This window comes from Coptis chinensis, chromosome 4 (assembly GCF_015680905.1).
Source record: "Coptis chinensis isolate HL-2020 chromosome 4, ASM1568090v1, whole genome shotgun sequence".
Lineage (NCBI taxonomy): Eukaryota > Viridiplantae > Streptophyta > Magnoliopsida > Ranunculales > Ranunculaceae > Coptis > Coptis chinensis.
This window is the reverse complement of record NC_141459.1, coordinates 32,333,605-32,355,006: the sequence shown is the minus strand read 5'-3', so window position 1 is coordinate 32,355,006 and position 21,402 is coordinate 32,333,605. Positions and strand designations below refer to the sequence as shown.

At 33.8% G+C, this 21,402-nt stretch overlaps 1 protein-coding gene across 1 annotated transcript; it reads left to right on the top strand.

Moving 5' to 3' along the window:
• The first annotated feature begins 13,738 nt into the window (after positions 1-13,738).
• LOC147503227 (uncharacterized) lies at positions 13,739-14,459 on the top strand. Its single transcript, XM_086604746.1, has 2 exons — positions 13,739-13,930; positions 14,003-14,459. Exons 1-2 carry the CDS (start codon positions 13,739-13,741, stop codon positions 14,435-14,437), a joined length of 627 nt encoding a protein of 208 aa, XP_086460872.1. The 3' UTR covers positions 14,438-14,459.
• Positions 14,460-21,402: the final 6,943 nt, after the last annotated feature.

Below are 21,402 nucleotides of genomic sequence, written 5' to 3'. Positions count from 1 at the left end.
TGGAACAATATGGGCAAACAATTTCAGATTACGATTTGCCTAAGATGATAGCTCAGCAAGTTCACCAAGATGATATACCAAATTTGGTCACAGAGGAACTATCTATTCCCGTTACTTCAGAAGATCTTTTCTCTATTAGCAAGCTTAACCATGAATAGAAAATTGCTTTCGATTAGATTATTAGTTTCTGTTCAGTAGAGGAATGGTGGTGTATACTTTGTTGATGGGCCTGGCGGGACAGGTAAGACATACTTATATAGGTCCATTTTAGCCAAACTCCGTAGCAACGGACATATTGCTATTGCAACAGCTACATCGGGGATTGCTGCTATCATGATGCTTGGAGGTCGTACAACCCACTCTAGATTCAAAATTTCAATTCCAATTACATCCACTTCCACTTGCAAAATAAGCAAATATGGCAATTTAGGGAGTTTGTTACGCCAGGCGAGCATACTAATATGGGATGAGGCTACAATGACACATCGTTATGCATTTGAAGCACTTGAAAGAACTTTAAGGGACATCACAGATAGTGAATTGCCTTTTGGAGGGAAAGTTTTTGTTATGGGTGGGGATTTTCGTCAGGTGCTACATGTAGTTCCTCGTGGTACAAGGGAACAGACTATTGATGCATGTATTACAAGCTCACCACTTTGGCAGAAAATTAATGTTTTATGTTTGCAGGAGAACATGCGAGCTAAAAATGACTCGGCGTGGGATTCAACCAATTATTTATGAGGAAGACATCATTGAACTGCCAAAGGACATTGTCATTCCGTGGGAGAATGAGCATTCACGTTTGAAGCTCATAAATGAGATTTTTCCAGGGTTAAATAGAAATGATAGTAACAAAGACTACATGATTAAGAGGGCAATAGTAACTCCTAAGAATGATATTGTTCATATATTGAATGATGAAATAATTGGGCTATTTCCAGGTGAAGAAATGACGTATTACTCTTGATTCAGTTCAAAATGGTTCTTGTGGTCTCTACCAGCAAGAATACTTGAATTCAATCTGTCCTAGTAGTATACCTCATCACAAATTGAAGCTAAAGTTGGGAGCCCGTTATACTAACGAGAAATCTAAATCCTAAAAATGGCCTATGTAATGGAACAAGACTAATATGTAGAGGATTTGAGACGCATGTTATTGATGCAGAAATTGTCACTGGCAATTCCATTGGTGACCGAGTTTTCCTCCCACGCATTCCACTGTGCCCCTCTCAGGATGCAAGGTTGCCATTTGAAATGACTAGGAAACAATTCCCTATCAAGTTAAGTTTTGCTCTCACAATAAACAAATCACAAGGTCAAACCATTCCAAATGTTGGGGTCTATTTGTCCGATCATGTTTTCTTCCACGACCATCTCTATGTTGCTTTATCAAGAGGAGTATCACAAACTACAATGAAAGTTTTAGTTAAAAAAGGTACAATCAAGGGTCTTTTAGGAACTTACACTAGAAATGTTGTCTACAACGACATTCTAGCTTCTTGCCATGTTTAGTTACAAGTGCTAGGTTTTGCTATTGTACGACTAAACATTACTTTTAGCAGATATATATTATTTTGTAACTTGCTTGATTTATATAGCGACCGAGTCTAATTGGTATACAATATAAAACCTAAAAAACCATCCATGTAAAAAATCCCTTCAATTTTTCATGTGTGCATACATTTGGCAGACTTTAACCCAATCAACAAGGTTAACGATGTGTACTCATTTATGCGTACAATTTAACTTTTGGTTTTTTTCATGGTATTGATATGATTCATATGGTTTTTTTATATTTAACTAAATGCTTTTATCCTTGCATTCTATTTTGGAGGTGATGCCAAATAAGTTAAGAGACTTTTCAAAGCTAATCAATAGTTGAAGATGGGCTTGAAGGATGCTTCATATGATGCATATAATGTGCTTGATGGCTGACCAACTTAGCGTAATTAACCAATTACTAGCTAAAAGATGCTTATAAACAACTTAATCTCATAAGGTATGTTACTATTAACAAATCATGTTAATTAACTTTTCAACTAATCAAATTTAATTATCAAGGTCCGGTCATTCATCAACAAAGCAGTCCTTAATAAATTAAATTAAGTTAATTGAGGGGTTTGGTACTTAAAATGATTATCCCAACTTGATAGGTAGCCTCGATTATACTTAAAATAAAGTTATACAATAATGTGCATTGGCAATACGGTTATGCTAAAAGACAAAAAGTTTCGTCGTATTTAATATAATTTACAAGCATACTAAAGCATGTCAATGTGGGCAACTAAATATATTTCAATACAGTTAACTCTACGTGGCCCAGTAAATGTAGGCATGTAAAATGTGAATTATTATGATATATGATCACAGTGGCCTTACCTAACTTAAACATTCTAATATGCCAAAAGATAACTGTGGGATTGTGAAATTTCTATAAAATATCCAGTCGGCCGGTGATTTGGTCACAATTGAATTATAGTTCTTAAATGGAATTTATTATTGTTTACGGGAGTCAAATTTGGGAATTTTTCATCTAGATCCAAAGCTTATCATTAGCAGATGAGCATTGAGTTATAGTTAAAACGAGATAGAGAGATACAAAGATCCGTTATACAGTATTTTTTTTTTTTTATCAAAATACATTCCTAATGAGATATTTCATCTACGCTTGATAGGTCGACTAGATTAAACTTAAATTAAAAAGACCCAAAACTGTATATTGTTATATATTTATTTTAGAAATAATATGGACTTTGTTTTATTTAAGAAAATTGTTGACTATGTTATAGTTCTTAGGTAGGCCTTATTATTGGCTACGTTAATCAAATGTGGGTGTTTTTTGTACAAATCCAAATCTGATCATTAACAAATGAGAATTGACTAATAATTAAAACGGCATAGAGAGATACAAAAATCCATTCAATATTATAATATTTTTGTGTCATCTACAATTAGTAGTAAGATATTTCGTCGGCACTTTATAGGTAGCCTAACTTATATTTAGATGAAAGAAATGCAATGATGTATATATATTGTCGGCATATTTTTCCTAAAAATATTATTTACTTCGTCTTATTTAAAATAATAATTAACTAGGTTGTATATAGACATATGAACTAAATTGCCTAAGGTTAAAATAGAGCATATATTATGTTTAATTTTAGGTAATAATTTACTAGGTTATATAGCATAAACATATGGACTAGCTTATATTATTTCAAATTATATAATCTGTATTCTGTCTAATTCAAGGTAATAATTAATAAGATTTTCTAAAGGAGACATATAGACTACATAACATAATCTCAATGTAGATTTAACTCTGTCTTATTGAAGGTTATAATTAGGAGGGGCAATGGGCACCCGAGTAGTTCGAACCAAACCGGATTAGAAACCGAATATTCCGGATCGAGGTTTTAAAAAATTAGACCTATTTAACCCGGGGCATTATAAAACAAACTAATAAAGAACCAAAACCGTTAAACTAAATACTTAAAAACCCGTGTGGGTACCCGAACTAAAACCAGAACTGATTATTATGATTTAGATATATAAAATTTAGTATTATATGACATTTAAGATAATCAAACTCATATAATATAATATAATATATCTTTTTTACGTGTAAAAGTCTATTAAATATATATAGTATAATAATGAATGTGTTGTTAAATGTGTATTTTATAACAATACGTTAAATAAGTGTATCATAGATGTTAATAAGAATGTCAGCGTGACAACGAGTATATTATTAATTAACTAATATATTTTATATTTATTAACTTATGTACGTGTATATTTAAATAAGATAAATATGTTTGATATATTATGGTACACGCACTTATTATAAACCAATATGTAGTGTCATGTTAAAAATTAGTTATGAGATGTAATTGTAAAACGCATGTACTCGCATGTTCGATTTAAAATGTGAGTTAATACATGTGTATAAATATATGTATATGTACGTAAAAAATATTAAGGTAACAAATATATGTGATTGTACGTGCACACGATTGAGCCAATACAAGGAAACAAATATGTGTATGAAAGTTTAAAAAAAATAAATTTTTGGGGTTAGATATTTAATTTTTTTAATTTCTATATCAAAGTTTAAAATTATCACATGAATGGTAGATGTTTTAACGTGTATGATTAATATATGTTCATAAATTGATGTAAATATGATTATTGATACAACACTAATTATACAAAAAATATTGTCATGTAGGAAAAGAAAACATTTAATTAAAAAATAAAAACAAGTTTTAGTGTTTAAATGATTGAAATTGTTTAATAATCATAATAAATAATAAAAAACCAAATGGGAACCGAAATCAATTAAAAAAACTGTTGGTTTTGGGTTAGGTGTTATAATTCTTATACTAAAACCATTGCGAACCAAAACCGATAGAACGGTAAATTGTAACATCTAACCCAAAACCACTAAAACCTGACCCAAAACCGTCCGTTGGCACCCAAAATTATAATTAACTAGGTAGCTAGTCTAAAATAGACATGTAAACTAGATTACCTAACGTTGTTAACGCACTAACTTATATAACCTGTTTATTCTTCTTTTAAATTCTTTATTAATTTAAAAAATTCCTCGATTTAAAAAAAAAAACATGTTCAATGCACTAAACAAAACGTATTTTTGAAACTACCTTTGATATTTAAAATACTCATTTTACCTTCTTTGTCACTTTCAAATTTCATTTTCGCCACTCCCACTCAACCATGTTAAGAGGCAATAATAACATTGTAGGGGAGCAAAAAAAAGTTAAAAATATTAATTAACAAGTTGCATAGTTAAGGTGAGCTAAAATAGCTCTGAGCTGCAGATTATTATCCCGGATGGGACTTAAATTAACATATATGCAATTAATCTCAAATCTTGACGTAGTAAATAGTCAAGTTGTCAAATAGTGTACCCAATGTCAATAGACAATAGTGTCCGTGACACATAAAATAATTGTTATTTGTCTGAAACCAAAATATTGTCAATCATATTTATTATCAACAGTTAATAGATAACAACCCTACTCAAACATATTAAGAGGCAATAATACCATTGTAGGGGAGGAACCAAAGTTAAAAATATAAAGTTATTAATTGGTTGCATAGTGACGTTGGGATGAACCGCTTTGAGCCGCACAATGTTATCACAGGTAGGACATAAATTTACATACCTGCAGTACACATCTAAATCTTGAAGTCATCAACAATAAAGTTGTTAAATAGTTGACACTACGTAAAAAGACATCAGGCTCCGTGACACATTAAATAATTGGTCTCTATATCAAACGAAAAATTTGCTAATCAGATTTATTTTCCATAGTTGATAAATAAGGCCCCCCACTCAGTCTTGCTAAGAGACAATAATAGCAATGTTAGGGAGCAAAAAAAAGGTAAAAAGTTAAATTAGTAGGTTGCATAGTTAGGGTGGGATCATCCTTAATCAGATTTGTCCTCCACAGTTGCTAGCTAACAACCCCACTCAAATTTGCTAATAGGCAATAAAAGACATTGTAGGTGACCGAACAAAAGTTGAAAAAAATCAATTATTAAGTTACATAGTAAGGGGGAAATGAATCAGCTCTGACCCACACATAATTATCACGAGCGGACTTAAATTAACATATCTGCATTACAAAACTGAATCTTGTTGTATATTAACAACAAATTCATTTCCAAAAAAAAAATTTCTTTATCTTATTAAAGTTTACTATTAGCTAGATTGTCCTCCGTTAGCATATAGACTAGATAACTTTTCTTTGTTGATACACCAACTTATATAACCTCTCCACTCTCTCTTCAAAGTTCTAAGGTCATTAAAGTGATTCCTTTAAAAGTCCACTCCACTTCAAAAAACTTATTCTACAAACTACCATTGTCAAATGGCACCACAGGCATGCCAATTCCTTGCTAATCTCCGTACATGTACATATAAGTAGAAAGTTAAGGTTCGTGTTACAAGAATGTGGGAGTCAATTCACTGGAATAACAACGACGTCTTAAGCAGAGACTTTTTACTATTAGATGCTCAGGTAATCATGCACATTAGTTTTAAGATTTTTTTTTTAAAAAATAATTGTTTTTTGATTCTTTATGAATAGGGAACTCGCGTACATGCAAAATTGGCGTCGAATTTTTTTAAAGAACTCGACCAATTTGCAAAAGGAAGTGTGATGGAAGAACGTAAAATCTACCTTATTGAAAGATTTGATGTGATGTTAGCAACAACCTATCATCCGGTGGTGCATCCATTTGTTATTCATTTGAAGCCAGAGACATTAATAGAATCAGTAAATGAAGAAGGGACTGAAATAGCAAGGCACAAGTTCAATTTCGTTGACTTCAAAATTCTTCAAGAACGGGCTAAACAGAAAACTCTTTTATCAGGTTATATTCTACAACTTTAAACTTAAAAAAATTGAAAAATGTACTTGAAAAAATGTTTCATCTTATATTCAAAAGGTGATTTTAATTTATACTGAAAAATGTACTTGATTTTAATTCAAAATCAAGTAAGCAAGTCCCTTCATCTTACATTTTAATTCAAAAGGTAAAAATGTACTTGAAAAAAGGTAAATATTATATTTAGTCCCTTCTTGAAAAAATTGAAGGTAAATCTTACATCTTTCAAGTACAAATCAATCGCTTCAGTGCCAAGGAAACTTTTGAATCATTTACCATTGACAAAGTTTATCTTGAAGAAACTGACTTAGATAGTCAAGTGGTTGAGAAGGTAAAGTTATACTTTTATTTATTTACCTTTTTTTTTTCAAACTTAAAAAAAAAATTAATTGCATTAACAAATTTATTTTTTTAACAAACATAGGGAAATTTGCTCGCAATTGGTCAAATGGTTCGAAAAGATGGTTCATCCTACAAAAACATAATTAACATAACTGAGATACAACCATCAAAGAAAAATAAAATAAAAGGACATAAGTCTAGGTAAATGAACAACAAATACTTTTGTTTGTTATTATTTAAATATTTATTTCCTTTATTTACTTCCGAGGAAATATAACAACCTTTAGGTTGTGTTTGTTTAGTGGCAAACCTCTAGTGGGAAAATATTATATTTGCCAGCATTTTCCCACTAGAGTTTTGCCAGGCTAATTTGTAGTGGGAAAATATCAGTTTGCCAGTGTTTGTTTGTAAAAATTTATAGTGGGAAAATATCAGTTTTGCCAGTTTTGCCAATGTTTGTTTACATGGTTTTTTCCCCATGATAAATAATATTTTTTTTCTGTTTCCAAACTCAATGAAGTCTAAAAAAAGCTAAAAATAAAATACAAAATAAATAAAATTAAAGACAATACATAATCAAACACTTCAAATTAAGGATGCACAATCATTGAATAATGCAGTTGTAGTGATGTTAGGTTAAAAACCTATTAGACAAATTTCATGTTGTCTAGTTTGCAAATGCAAATTCATTACAAACCAATCTCAGAAGTGCTATGAATGTTGACGCATGATAGTCAGGTGTTGGGACATGGGAATATGGGATCGAGTATGGAATGCTCGGGATGTTACAATAGAAATGAATTACAAATGGAAACTAAAGGCAGCTCTCTTGCACTCAGTTTATGCTGGAGCCAGAGGAAGAAGTTGATGCTTCTTATACCCCTCCTGTGTACTTGTAAGAAATATGAAAAAGTCGTAGCAGCAGCACCAATCCACTACACTACTAAACCACCTGCCACCTACACCAGTCCACCATCACACACCAGTCCACACTCACACACTACACTACTAAAGGCAAAGACGCGCGGACTAAACAAAGAAGAAGAAAAAAGACGCAACACCAACACCAACAGCTAGCAACACCCAACACCTTTGCAACGGAGCACCCGACCCTGCAACAAAGAGCACCGAAAGACACAATACCAGCACCCAAAGACGCAGCAGGCGGATCATCACACCACCACCCGGCCGCGGAAGAACACTCAAAGACCTAGCAAAGAAGAAGAAGACCTAAACCAACCTGCACACAAACACCCACCTAACGATCACTCCAGCCGCACCACCACATAACATCTTACACACACACCTAACACACACACGCACTACCGCACCCAACACACACACACAAACCTTACCACCTTCAACCGAAACAATCAAATAACACACCCACTATGTTTAAAATCAGATGACTTACAATATACGTAACAAAACCAAAGAATCTCAACTATTGCATTCATATCTAAGCTAAGCATAAAAGCATTAAAATATTACAAAGACCCCAAATGAACTTACCTATATTGCCGTTAGTGAAGCTATCAAAGAAATCGATTCACCATTTTCAAAAGAGAAAAAGTAGATTCCAATACTTATTGTAAAAATATGTAGACTACCTACACACACTCAAACCATCTAACCACACTCACACCTACCAAAGTTATCAAGGTAAGTGTTCTTTGAAGTTTCTAATAAAGTGAAGCGAGTTTATTCAGATGTCAAATACTTGTCAATTTATCACAACCAAAGAAAGCAACATATTGCTACATAGAGACAACTCAAGAACATATTTCCGCCACCATCATTATCACCATTCACATACCCGATTACCTACTTATGCCAAAAAGTGGTGTTCAAGTTCGAAAACTGTGTTTCGCTTTTTACGTAAAATTTTAATACCACATCTGATGTTGTTAGATGTTTCAAAAATGAACAGGTTTGTTGCGAAGATGGCACCATAGTTAACAGAAATTACGCAATTAAAACAGGTGCCATGCCACATGGTCTCTCGCTCTCTTAAAATGGGGTTGGATAACTAAGTTAAACATTTTATAGCATATATAATTTACATGTGTGTTTGATCGCCAAGCCCAAAATAATTAAAAGAGTAGCCATCTGCATTCAAATTTGTTTTTGGAATACATCAATTTCTCATATATAATTGCTACTTGCTAGGAATGTTAACATAAAGAAACTATGAAGTATCAAACCTTCATGTATCCAACTCGTCTCCCAAACCTTTCTCTCAACAACACCTTTGGTTCAGGTCGACCAATCTTTGCAAAAGCTTCACGTATAATCTGAAAACAATCGAATTTCACAATATTTTGTGACCAAATTACACAAAAACAATTCACAAATTATTACAAACTAATATTTAAAGTACATAGTAAAAAGATAGTGGTCAAAAACAAACAAACCATGAAGAATATTATGAATCGGAATTTCCCTTAGCCCCTACCTCATTCCTGATGGTTTGCCTGATCCCCGGTGTTTAGGTTCATAATCATCCGAAAACCCGCCAATATGAACTTGTTCCTCCTTATTCACCTCTTTCTTTGTTTCTTCAGTTGAGTAATTGCAGAAACTTCCTTTTTTGATCTCTCTCTCATCCAAAAAACCCCTAATTCTCCTCGAACTGGTTCAATATCACTTCCTCTATCCTCTCTAGTCCGACCCAGTATTGGATAAATCTCGATTTTTGGTGAATCGGGCAGTCCTTCCATTCTCATCGAGACCATGGAGTTTCCTTCGTGAATGAGAGAGGAAGATGAGAGCGAGAGAGGGTGGCAAATTTTTCTGTCCTAATGGGAAAATTTCGACTGGCAAAAGAGTTTAGGGGTGGGGGTGGATTCTATTTTCCCACTTCTAGTGGGAAAATTTCATTTGCCGGCAAATTGAGAGTAGTGTTTGCCAGTGCTCTTAAAATCACCCAAACACTGGCAAATGGTGCATCTAGTGGGAAAATAAAATTTGCCACCCCCATTTGCCACTAAACAAACACAGCCTTATTGTCTTTGACCTACATTGCAGGAGTTATCCATGTATGAAGAGTAAATTGTGTTATATCTCTATCTTTAATTCCTTTAATGTCTACTGCAAAATGGGAAACGAGATACTACTACCACTACCTCCATCCATTGCTGGGTTTATCTAATAAATGCTCAGGATTTTACTCTGGTCAAGTCATGTGGATAAGAGTTTTGTAATAATATTTATGTACATATGTTTATTTTTAAATAAGTTTATGCTATAACCAAGTATTATAACCTTTTACATGTGCTTCCCATCAATCAAATCTACTTATGTAAATATTATAAAAAATATTAACTATCTATATTATGCCAGCATCTTATCCAAATTCTTACTGACAACCATGGTCCACAATTCCGAAATCTTCGTAATTCTGCAAAATCGAAAAATCAGATTTACATAACTTATTCCGTTATATTACAAGAATATACCAAAATTTAGATTTTCCCAACCCAACATCTGGAAAGACCAATTTCTCAAAAGCCACAATATTTGGCGGTATTCCGAACTTTTAAACAGAATTACAAACTATACTTACGTCTAGCTAAATGCATAGTAACTATCCTGTAATAGCTTTACACTTTGTTGGTCTACAAGACACGCGCTATCGTCTTAATATTTGATTGCTTCTTCTTATTATAACATATACTCTTTAATTTTCTCCACATCAACATATTAATGGTTATACTGTGCTCATTAACCTATTTAAAAAGTTGGGTTCTGATAAATCATGATTTCACAATACACCTGTGTTTTTTTATGTTTTTCAATATTTTTAAATTGATACGTCTATAAATTCCTCCTAAACACCCCTACTACTTTAAAAGTTGACTCTTCCACTTGATTAAGTTAAAGAAAACTACTTAAACAGTAATTCCTATCTTATAATTTCAAACTTTAATTTCTTTTTTTATCTAAAAAGGATTAAAAATTTTAACTTAAAAAAAAAATAGTAGTTTAGACGTGACTAAGCATACGATGAGGTCCATTTGTTAATGGAAAAAAAAACAACACAATGCAAAAAATTGGTTTTGATTATTCACCAAGTAGAATCCATAATATAGCAAATATCAAATGAAAAAAAAAGTCCATTTATCAACCACTTTAAAAAAACCAAATTGGTAACTTATCGATTAAGGCATATAAAAGAAAGACTCAAAAGCAACTTGCATTGTGTCTACCATACTTCAATAATATCAAATGACACAAATTTGGGATAAATAATAAACTTATATATATGCCTTATATATATATATATATATATATATATATATATATATATATATATATATTTGATTGATAAAAAAAGTATATATATCAATATATGTATACCAACTATGAACATAATTTTAAACTATATTTTCCATATGCGATCAGCAGCGCGCAGTCTTATCAAGCCTTTCCCATATCCTTCTGGTTCAACTTCAGCCTAACTATCTCCGTCTCTAAACTACATATCGTTGTCTCCAACATGTCGAGCTGTTTCTCACTTCGCAGGCGATTTCCATCGGCCCATTGAAGATCAAACTCTTGGGACTCTATCAGACCTTTCAGAGTCATCTGTTCTTCCTCTAGCTCCTCAACATGTAGATGATACTGAGTTAGAGTTCTTTCTAACTGAACTATATGACGCTTTGTCTCTTCGAAATCGGTATCTGCAACCTTCTGTGTTGTTTCTCCTTCAATTTCTTTCTTAAAATTGCTGCCAACATGGGTTCTAATATCTAGCCTTTTATCGTCAGCCACTAAGCTAACAATCGTACCACTCTGCACATCTAAATATTCTTGGTACTGACGTACCACATCATCAAGGAGCAATTGCACCTATATAAAACATTTAACTTTAATAAATAAATAAATAAAGTAAATAAATTAAAATAAATAAAAACCTTCAAGAGGTTAATCCTTTTTTAGCAGTAGTAATTCTCAAAATAACATCATCATTGTTCCCTTCCTGAACAACCCCAACTCTGTAACTAAGCGACGGTTTTTACTGAGTGATGCTTGGTTGAGAAACACCTATATTGCTTAGATAATCCCGACCAGTAACATTGATGCACTTACCGCATGCTAAAGACTCTTCCATACCCTTGCGTTTCATATGCTCCTCAATAGCTTAACCCTTGCCTTCTCCCATCACAGGGAAAAAAAAGCAATGACATCAAAGAATTATATAGCTGTTTTAGCTATCTCTCTCTCCCTTTGTCTTTTGCTACTTTTTTTTAAAAAGTTATATCCTACTGGTGGTTGTTTTAAACATATTTAATAAATCTTTATATATAAAAGTTTTTGCATAACTCTTAGACTTAACAATTAACATGCCTACCATAAAATAGCCCAATATAGCATATATAAAAAAGACTAAAAAAAGAAACTACTCTTTGAGCTACAGTTTTTTCCATATCTCCTACTCCAAATATCTCATACACCCTTCTACTCAGACACTATCTTTCTTCCTAATATTATGATCACTTGGAAAGAATCTAAACAGTTTATTTTTCGTATATATCCTTCCTTTACCTTCGCTCAACCATTCGACCCATTATGTATTTCTCTGTTGCCCTTCTTATTTGACTCCTTCATAGTTATAGTTATTACAAGTGGGGATAAAAAAATTAAAAAATTAAAATAACAGTTGCTATAATTTAAGATTGATTTAGTTTGATCCATTTAACGGGATGTTTAAATACTTATAATATGTAGTTACTTCTTCCATTTAAAATTTTGTCCGTCAATTGAAGAGTACCCATTCTACATTTGTGTTATATAGTTGAAACGAAGCATTTGATTTTTAGCATATCCTTAAAACCAAATGGATTAAGCAAATTCAAAAAGTATAATAACTTTTTTTTTTTACATTCAACAATTTAATAGAACACCATGTGTTACATAAATTATTATTTTTATTTAATTTTTTTTTGAAAACACCACTGTAATTTAAATAAATAATCACTTTATTCATTTATGGATTTGTAATGTTTTCCAAAATTAGTATTAGTTGTTTTACATATAAGTACGTAGAGTTTTAATTGTTTTTTTTTAAAAAATTTAAAAAAAAATTGAAAAACTATGAAATAATCATATTTTGCAGTATAATATACAATTACATTTAAACAAAGGTTTTTTTGGCAAAAAAAAAGATGATGGAAGATTACTAAGATATTGGTGCAGATCAATCAAACTAGCCACAACATTCTTTTTCATGTGATTTTATGATATTTCTAAATAAATCAACCGAACTTCTTAGTAATATTTGCGAAGTAGTATATATCTGTATATATCTATATTTGCGAAGTAGTATATATATATATATAATTTTATAAATTAAAAGAAAGGCAATGAAAACAATCAACTACTGTTAAAGACTAAGAAGGTAGTATCTGTATGTTTAAGGAAACTCGCAAGGTTCTTAAAAAATATTAATGTTTTTAAAGTTAAAGAAACGTAAAAAAACATAATTTAAAAAAAATTAAACTGAAAATCTAGAGAACAACTATATATACTCCATTGCTATATGTTTAAGTTGAGTAGTTCTCCTAGACAAGCCAGGTAACCGATTTGAATAGTTTAAACAAAGGCACAACAATTCCTTCGACTATTTAGTCAGACACAACAACCAAAACATTAATGAGACGAGGCCTCACTTTGTAACCCTTGATATTTTCTAACACCTTTTCAAACCCGAGTTCCAATGTTGTCCGCCACATTAAAAAAAATAAAAAATTATTCAAAAGTCATTGCGATGGGCTCGATGATTACATTATTGTAACAGTGGTCCCATTTGCAGAGTAGCATGCATATTTACTATATTAATCATATATTAAAGACATGATGCATGGGTCTACTTAATTGCAATTACTTTTGGCATGCATATTACTAAACTGTCGATTTAAAAAAAAAAACATATATTGAGACAAACAAATATGCACCTGTTATTAAGCGCAAGGTTATGAAAGAGTCGTTAACACACGTTAAATGCGTCCATGCTACTAGTTGGGATTGTCTACGCAGGAGAGATGTCACTGAACCAAATACCAGTAAGGAACGACCTTCATTTAGTTATGGAGTTGGAGCTATTCAGGAAGGGATCAATGATGATATTATTTTGAGAATTGATGATGCTCAAAATGGAATAACCTCTGTAAGGTTTTTTATTTTTTTAAATTTGTTTAATTAAATTTTTTTATTTATTAAAGTTAAATGTTTCATATAGGTACAATTGCTCCTTGATGATGTAGTACGTCAGTACCAAGAATATTTAGATGTGCAGAGTAGTTGGATTGTTAGTTTAGTTGCTGACGAGAACATGCTTTATATTGGAACCCATGTTGGTAGCAGTGTAAAGGAAGAAACTGAAGAAGCAACGACACATAAGGTTGAAGATACCAGTTTAGAAGAGACAAAACTTCATAAAATTCAGTTAGGAAAAACTCTAACTCAGTATCATTTGCGTGTTGAGGAGCTAAAGGAAGATCATATAACTCTTAAAGGTTTGATAGAGGCCCAAGAGTTTGATCTCCTATGGGCTAACGGAAATCGCCTGCGAAGTGAAGAACATATCTACATGTTGGAGACAAGGATATGTAGCTTAGAGTCGGAAATAGTTCAGTTGAAGTTGTACGGGAGGGATATGGAGGAGACTCCATAAGGCTTTGCCCCACTAATTGCATATGGAAAATACAGTTTAAAATTATGTTCGTAGTTGGTATACAAATATTGATGTATATGTTTTGTTACATATTTTAAATAACTTATGTATAAAAGTTCTGGCATTACTTTTAAACTTTATAATTAACATGTCTAACATAAAATAGCCCAATATAGCCTATTTAAAGAAGGAAAAAACAAACAACGCTTTGAGCTATACTTTTTTCCATATCGCCTGCTCCTAATCTCTTACACATCCTTCAACTAAGACCCTTTCTTTCTTTTTCATATTATGATCGCTTAAAGAACTCCTTAACAGTTAATCTTTCGTGTATACCCTTCCATTACCTTAACGCAACCATCGGACCCATTATATGTTTTTCTTTTGCCCTTCTTATTTGACTCCTTCTTAGTCATCATTGTGAAATAGTATATCATCATATATAGTTATGAGCATTGTTAAAACAAAAAAATAATAATAATATATATATATATATATTTAAAAAAAAAAAAAAAAAAAAAAAACAAACCAATGAAAACAATCACCAACTGTTAAAGACCAAGAAGGGAATATTGATTTGTTTAAGGAAACTCGCAAGGTTCTTAAAAAATCTGTGTGTTTTTAAAGTAAAAGAAAAGCCAAAAAAATAAAAAATTATATAAATAAAATAAAAATCTAGAAAACAATTATATATACTCCATCGCGTATGATTAAGTTGAGCAGTTCTCCTTTGCAAACCAATTGACCCAATTAAATGGGTTCAATAACGGTACTACAGTTATTATGACTACTTTGTAAGGCCCAACTTCCAAAACATTAATGAGATAAGGCCCAGTTCTGTTACCCATAATATCTTCTGACACATTTTCAAACCCGAGTTCCAATGTTGTCTGCCACATTAAAAAAAAAATAAAAAACATACAAAAGTCATTGCAATGGGCTCGAGGATTACATCATTACTAAAGTTAACCCCATTAGCAAAATAGTAAAAAAAATTACTACATTAATCATAAATGGAAACATTATGCATGGGTCCACTCAGTAACAATTACTTTTAGTGTACATACTACTGCACTGTTATTTTAAAAACATAAAACATATATTTAGACATACAAGTATGTACATGTCATTACTTTTAAAATACTATACACGCTCCACTATAAAATTTGTAAATATCATTTCATCATCATAAGAGCTTTTTGTTGTACTAAAAAAGTTTTTTTTTTCTTTAGAAAAGATGCAGGAAGGATTTGAAAACGTAAGAGTGCTTTCATTTATGCAAACAAAAACCGAATCAAACAAAAATAAATTGTCCATAAACCCAAAGCAAACTGGTGTGAGTTATAGAGAGTGTATGAAAAATCATGCTGCTTCAATTGGTGGATATGCTAATGATAGTTGTTGCCAATATATGCATATGACTTCACTTAGTGCAACTGTTGTGAATAAAGATTTATCACTTAAATGTGCTGCCTGTGGGTGTCATCGGAATTTTCATCAGCAGATGTTTTTTGGTCCGGGTAAAGTTAATCAAGATCGATTGTCAGATGCACCTGGTAATCATATGGAAAAGAAATTTGTATTAGTGGTGGTTCTAAGAGTGTCAAGAGTAAGAGATTTAGAACAAAATTTACAGAAGCTCAGCAGAAGCAGATGACAGAGTTTGCTAACAGATTAGGTTGGAAAACAAAAAAAAGTGATGTTGTTGCCATTAGCCAGTTTTGTTTGAAGAATACAGTTGAGATAAATGTTTTTAAAGTGTGGATATATAATAACAAAAACAAAAGGTGAAGCATAACCAACAACTAACCCTACAGCTCTTATTGCAGTTGCAACATGAATATTAAACCTACTATGTTGATCTCTTCTACTAAAAAATAAAACTAAAACTGTTTGATTTTTCCAATTTGTTTTATATTTTTTTTGTCAACTTTTTCATATTAAATATTGCAACTCCAACTGAAAGTTATTTGATATCTAATTTTACATCAGAGAAAAATCCCCACCATAACCGTTGACTCCATAAGTTTCTATTTTCTTAAGTTTACCAATTAAGAAAACATTTACGATTAAGTGATTGGATAATCATATATGATTGGGTTTTAACAGCCGTATTAATTTTAATTACCTTGATGTAAGCACTTAATACTTAATTGTTTTCTTAGTATTGTCAAACTTATCATGATTTAATTACTTTTTTCTATGTTTTATTGTTATATTTTTTTAAATCCATTTTCTTTCTTATTCAATCACAGTTAACAACTTCACTTTGGTTTCATTTTTTTTTTAACATTTTTTAAAATTTTATATCGTGTCATATACTATAGTTAAAGTTAGTTTACTCTCATTATGTATTGTATACTACTTAAAACTAATTTAATCTTTGTATATCATGTCAATAACTTATAATGCGTTATGTTTGTTTTAATGCAGAAATGATAACAAAGAAATCAACCTCAATGAGACTATTACAAGCGTTTCTTCTATAACAATACCTTGCTTTACCGAAAATGTTAGTCGATAAACCCTTGCATGTGTTTTTTTGCGACTTCGAACATGTAACTCATTGTGCTCTCAAATTGATTGATACATATTAGATGCATGATATTTTCATAGCACGAAGAATACACTTACAGTTAGTTATGAATTTTTTGAGCTGCCTTTTGTTTTACTCTTTGTTATTAACTTGCTGCCAGGAACTGCTCCATAATGCTCCACAATATATAATTCCTACGTTGTAGATGACAAATGCTTAGTAAGATTTCCTTTCTGTCGTTACTACTGTGATGGACGTTGATGTCTTCGAAAGCATAGATTATCATTACCTTAATGTATAGTTTGAAGAGTAAGTTCTGTCTACTATTCGAATCTATGGCCTTGACAGCCAATTACTCAAATCGATAGTGGTCAAACTGTTCTGTCCATTTGTGGATTTGTTTTGTAATTTAAGAAAAATAGTTGAGCTCATTGTCTTAGGTTTTTAAAGTTTTCTATAAATTTATTTTTTATCTATGTAGAAATGTACATGTTATTTCCTCAATCTGGTACATGCAAATACATACATTAGAATGAAATAATAAAGAATTTGCAAATTGCTTGATTGAGATAACTTACAGCTACTGAAGAAATTAGCGTGTGTTACACGCATATCACGTGGCTTAAAACTAGATTATGGAAGTAACCTTTTCTGTCTACTTCACAAGCCAAATTTTCCTTTAGACCCACCTATGCTTCTAACTATCCATTAAAAATAATTACAGAGCCCCCACCATTTTAATTATGTTTTCATATTTTAATATTTCTTTGCCACTATAAAAAATGCACCCTTTTATTTTTCTACATACAATAATTATATTCCTAATCCAGTCTCATTAGTCTTCCTCATAACAAACCTTACTTCTCAATGGCTCCAAACAGGCAGAGAATTCCTATCTCACCCCCGGTCCAAATAGATTACTTCGCTGAAGATGTCCTGCAAAACACAGTTGATCCCATGGAAGGGACCCATATTCTTTACGGGTGTATCAAAGCAATGTATGCACGGCAAGGATTTATGCATGAACAGTTAACCGATTTACAACAACGTATCATAGTGTTTGATGAAGAACAAGAACACTTTTTGGAGAACTACTCACAGTTCTTAGAGAACCACTCACAAATTTTGGAGAGCCAAAGACAAATTTTCGAGCACCAAGGAGCCCTTCAGCAACAAATTCTCCAACATATAGAACAACTTCACACTATTGTTACAACTTTTCTTCCACATCCTCCCCGTTATAATTGTCCGCCTGGCCCTTCATAATCTAATTATACCTCAAAGTAAAAGTCTCCAGTTGTTTTCTCTAAGATTCTTATTGCTTGTGTAATATGGAAGTTATGCCACATTTTCGTGGTGTGCATTTATGTCTTTGAATATTGTGTGTAATATATATAAATATGTCAGAACCAAATAAAAACTTTTATTTAACACCTACATAGCCCTTAAAAAAATACATATAGCATTGACATCACACCTTGAACGCAAAAAACCGCACATAGGATAATCAATATGACAACATCACTCATTACCACAAACATCACAACTGACAACATGGGTGATCTTCTTTTCATTTGGCAACATTGGTTGGTTACAAGCAGTAAATTGCATCTCCTTACTAAAACATCCAACCCAGTCACATTTAAGCCACATTTCAACAACTTTACCTGACTGATCCCAACACAAAGATCAGAATTTAATACATATCATGATGTCGTCTTTAATGATTTACTTCATCCAGTTGTTAGCTAAATTAAGATTTGTGCCTAATTTAATAACAAAAGAGTTGTGTAAATGAAGTTTTAAATGAAGATGTCTAAAATACCTTCGGTGCTACAAATATTCTAATAGGAGCTCCACCCATTTCTGTTAAACTTATCAACCTAAGAGAAAGAGCCTGCCACACAAAAAAAAATAAAATAAAGAAATAACTGCTAAGAAAAGTTTTGGTTAGCCTTTTGTAATACATTTAAAAAAAAAGAAAAATTCTTTATTTTTGCCCCTTGGATGAATATGTAGCTTTTTAACACGTCTCATGAAATATAGTTGTATAGACCTAAAAACTCTTTCCTTACAAGTCTAAAGGGCTCTCTTCCTATCCTCTTCCTATTCTCCTCTTGTTCCTCTCTCCCTCTCTTTTTCTCTCAATTTCTCTCCTCTTCTCTCTTTTCCACTGTGCGGCCTCCTTTTTCCCTTCCTTTCTCATTCTTTTTATATCCCTTCCCCTCGCTTCCTGACCGTCCAGCTGTCCCTCCATCCAACCATTCCTCTTCTTGCTATACCCCTGACACGTTCGCGCTCTAGGGTTTCCCGGCTATGATCGCCTACCTCTCAGTTGGCCTTACTAAGCTACCCCTCCATTCGGTGCCCCGCGGACTTGGTCCTCCCCTAGGTTCAATTCTTGTGCTCTTGTTCTATCACACTATCCTGCCTTCTTCATGATATCCGCTGACCTGGCATCATTTCCTCAACTAAACCCATACAAATGCCCCTTCTCGATTCCGCGGTCCTATTTATGGATCTGGGGTCGAGAACCCCTTTCTCCTCATTCTCTGTGCCCCTTATGCACACTCCTTGGGTTGCGTGTGAGAATGATTACACTCAACACGCACGTTCTTCGCCGCCTCTCGTACATCGTGCTGCCACGTGTCTCCTTTAGGCTGGCTCGCTGTCTTGTCGCCTCGGTTTCCTCATCCCTTGCAATTACTCTTCTACCCCCAGCCCCTTCGATTTTCCCCACCTTTTTTTCGAATGATGCCTTTACTCCTCTACTATATAATCCTCTCTACTTCTTCCTCCTCTCCCACTTCACCTTCCTCCTCTCTCTCCAGCTTCTCTCTTTTTTTGTTTTCCTCTCACTGCCTTATTTATTCACTCCGGCCAACCTCCAGCTAGTGACCACCCTTCCCCTCTTTTTTCGGTGAACTTCTTCCTTCTTGATCATTTCACTCGGGCTACACTCTTCCTTGGTAAGTCTATCTGTGCTTGAATCTCTTTAATTTCAGCTTTTATTTGAAATAATCATCTTCTCGAACCTGTTCGTCTTCCTTCGATGTCGGTCTTTGAACCCTCTAACTCTTCATTCTCCCAATCCGATGGGGTGGCGTCTCTGCCCCCTCCTGTTCCAGCTGCGGTCCCTTCCACCTCTGGCCGTCCAGCCTCTTTACTGCCGCCCCCTTCTCGATTCCGTAAACCTAATTTGGCCGCAATTAGGGCTGCATATGGTATTCCGGCTGACATAGTTCTAGAGCATGTGCCCTCCATCACCCATTACCCTCACCTGGTTCCTCGACGTCCGGGGTAAGTTGTAGTCCACGGTGGGCCAAATTGTAGCCGGATTGCGACTACCTCTTACTTTGTTAGATGTTGAGGTATGCAACCATTTCAACATTCCTCCCTGCCAATGTATAGGAAACTTTTGGAGAATTATGTATGCTGCGAACTCTTATAATAAGACCGGGGACCCCAAAATCACGAGCCACGACATCTTTTCTCAGTATTACATAAAAAAAAGCACCAAAGATGTTGGGGTTGGGTACCAGTCTTTCTGTGTGAGTCCTCGAAAGAAGTCCTTCCTACTTCATGTTACCACCTCGGGTAAAGTCTGGCACCACTATCCGTTGTATGTGTCAGGCCGCTTTCTATCCACGGATCTTCCTGACAATTTGACTCTTAACAATCTTGCCTTCAAATCCCGTGGTGCGTATCTCGGCTCTCCCTTTCTCTCTTGATGTATTATTTTGCTTTTTACTAACTGCATTTTCTCTTCCTTGCACAGGGTGGCGACCAGATTCCAAGTCCCAAATCTACTCTGGCATTTCCAGTCCTATTTTCCAATAACTCCGCGACCTCGGACCTGACCAAGCCATTCACCTAGGTATTCACCCTATCACTGCGACCCCACTTCTGCAAGTTCCTGAACTCCAACATTTTGGTGGTTTTTCTGCCCCTTTTTGCCGCCCTCCCCCTCCCAAAGAATGCAAACCCCGATCCTCTCCCAAGAAAAGGCCCCGCTCCCACACCACACGCCGCAACCGAACCCGGTCCTCTACCCCTACACCCCTCTTCTGTAGATCCCAAGATAATCCCACCTCCTCTGCTCCGGAAGGCGTCCATTCATTCCGCTCCATCTCTGCCTGGGACGATCAATACCATAACTCTCCTACCAACGACATGGACGTACATACGCAGAAGCTGTTTGATAGTGACTCTGACGATGAGGAGGTTATTGAATTTCCCTCCGCCGAGGTCCGGGCTTCCATTGAACAACCGCCATCCAAGAAGTAGCGGACCTCAGGTTTTGCCGAGCCCGAGCTCTCCACCTAACAGGACTCTATTTCTGGTGACCCTGCCCCCAACCCTGCTACCCTGCCCCTTGCCGTTTCATCACCCCCCTCTCACCGGGCTGGCAAGGGACCTGCTTTCGCGC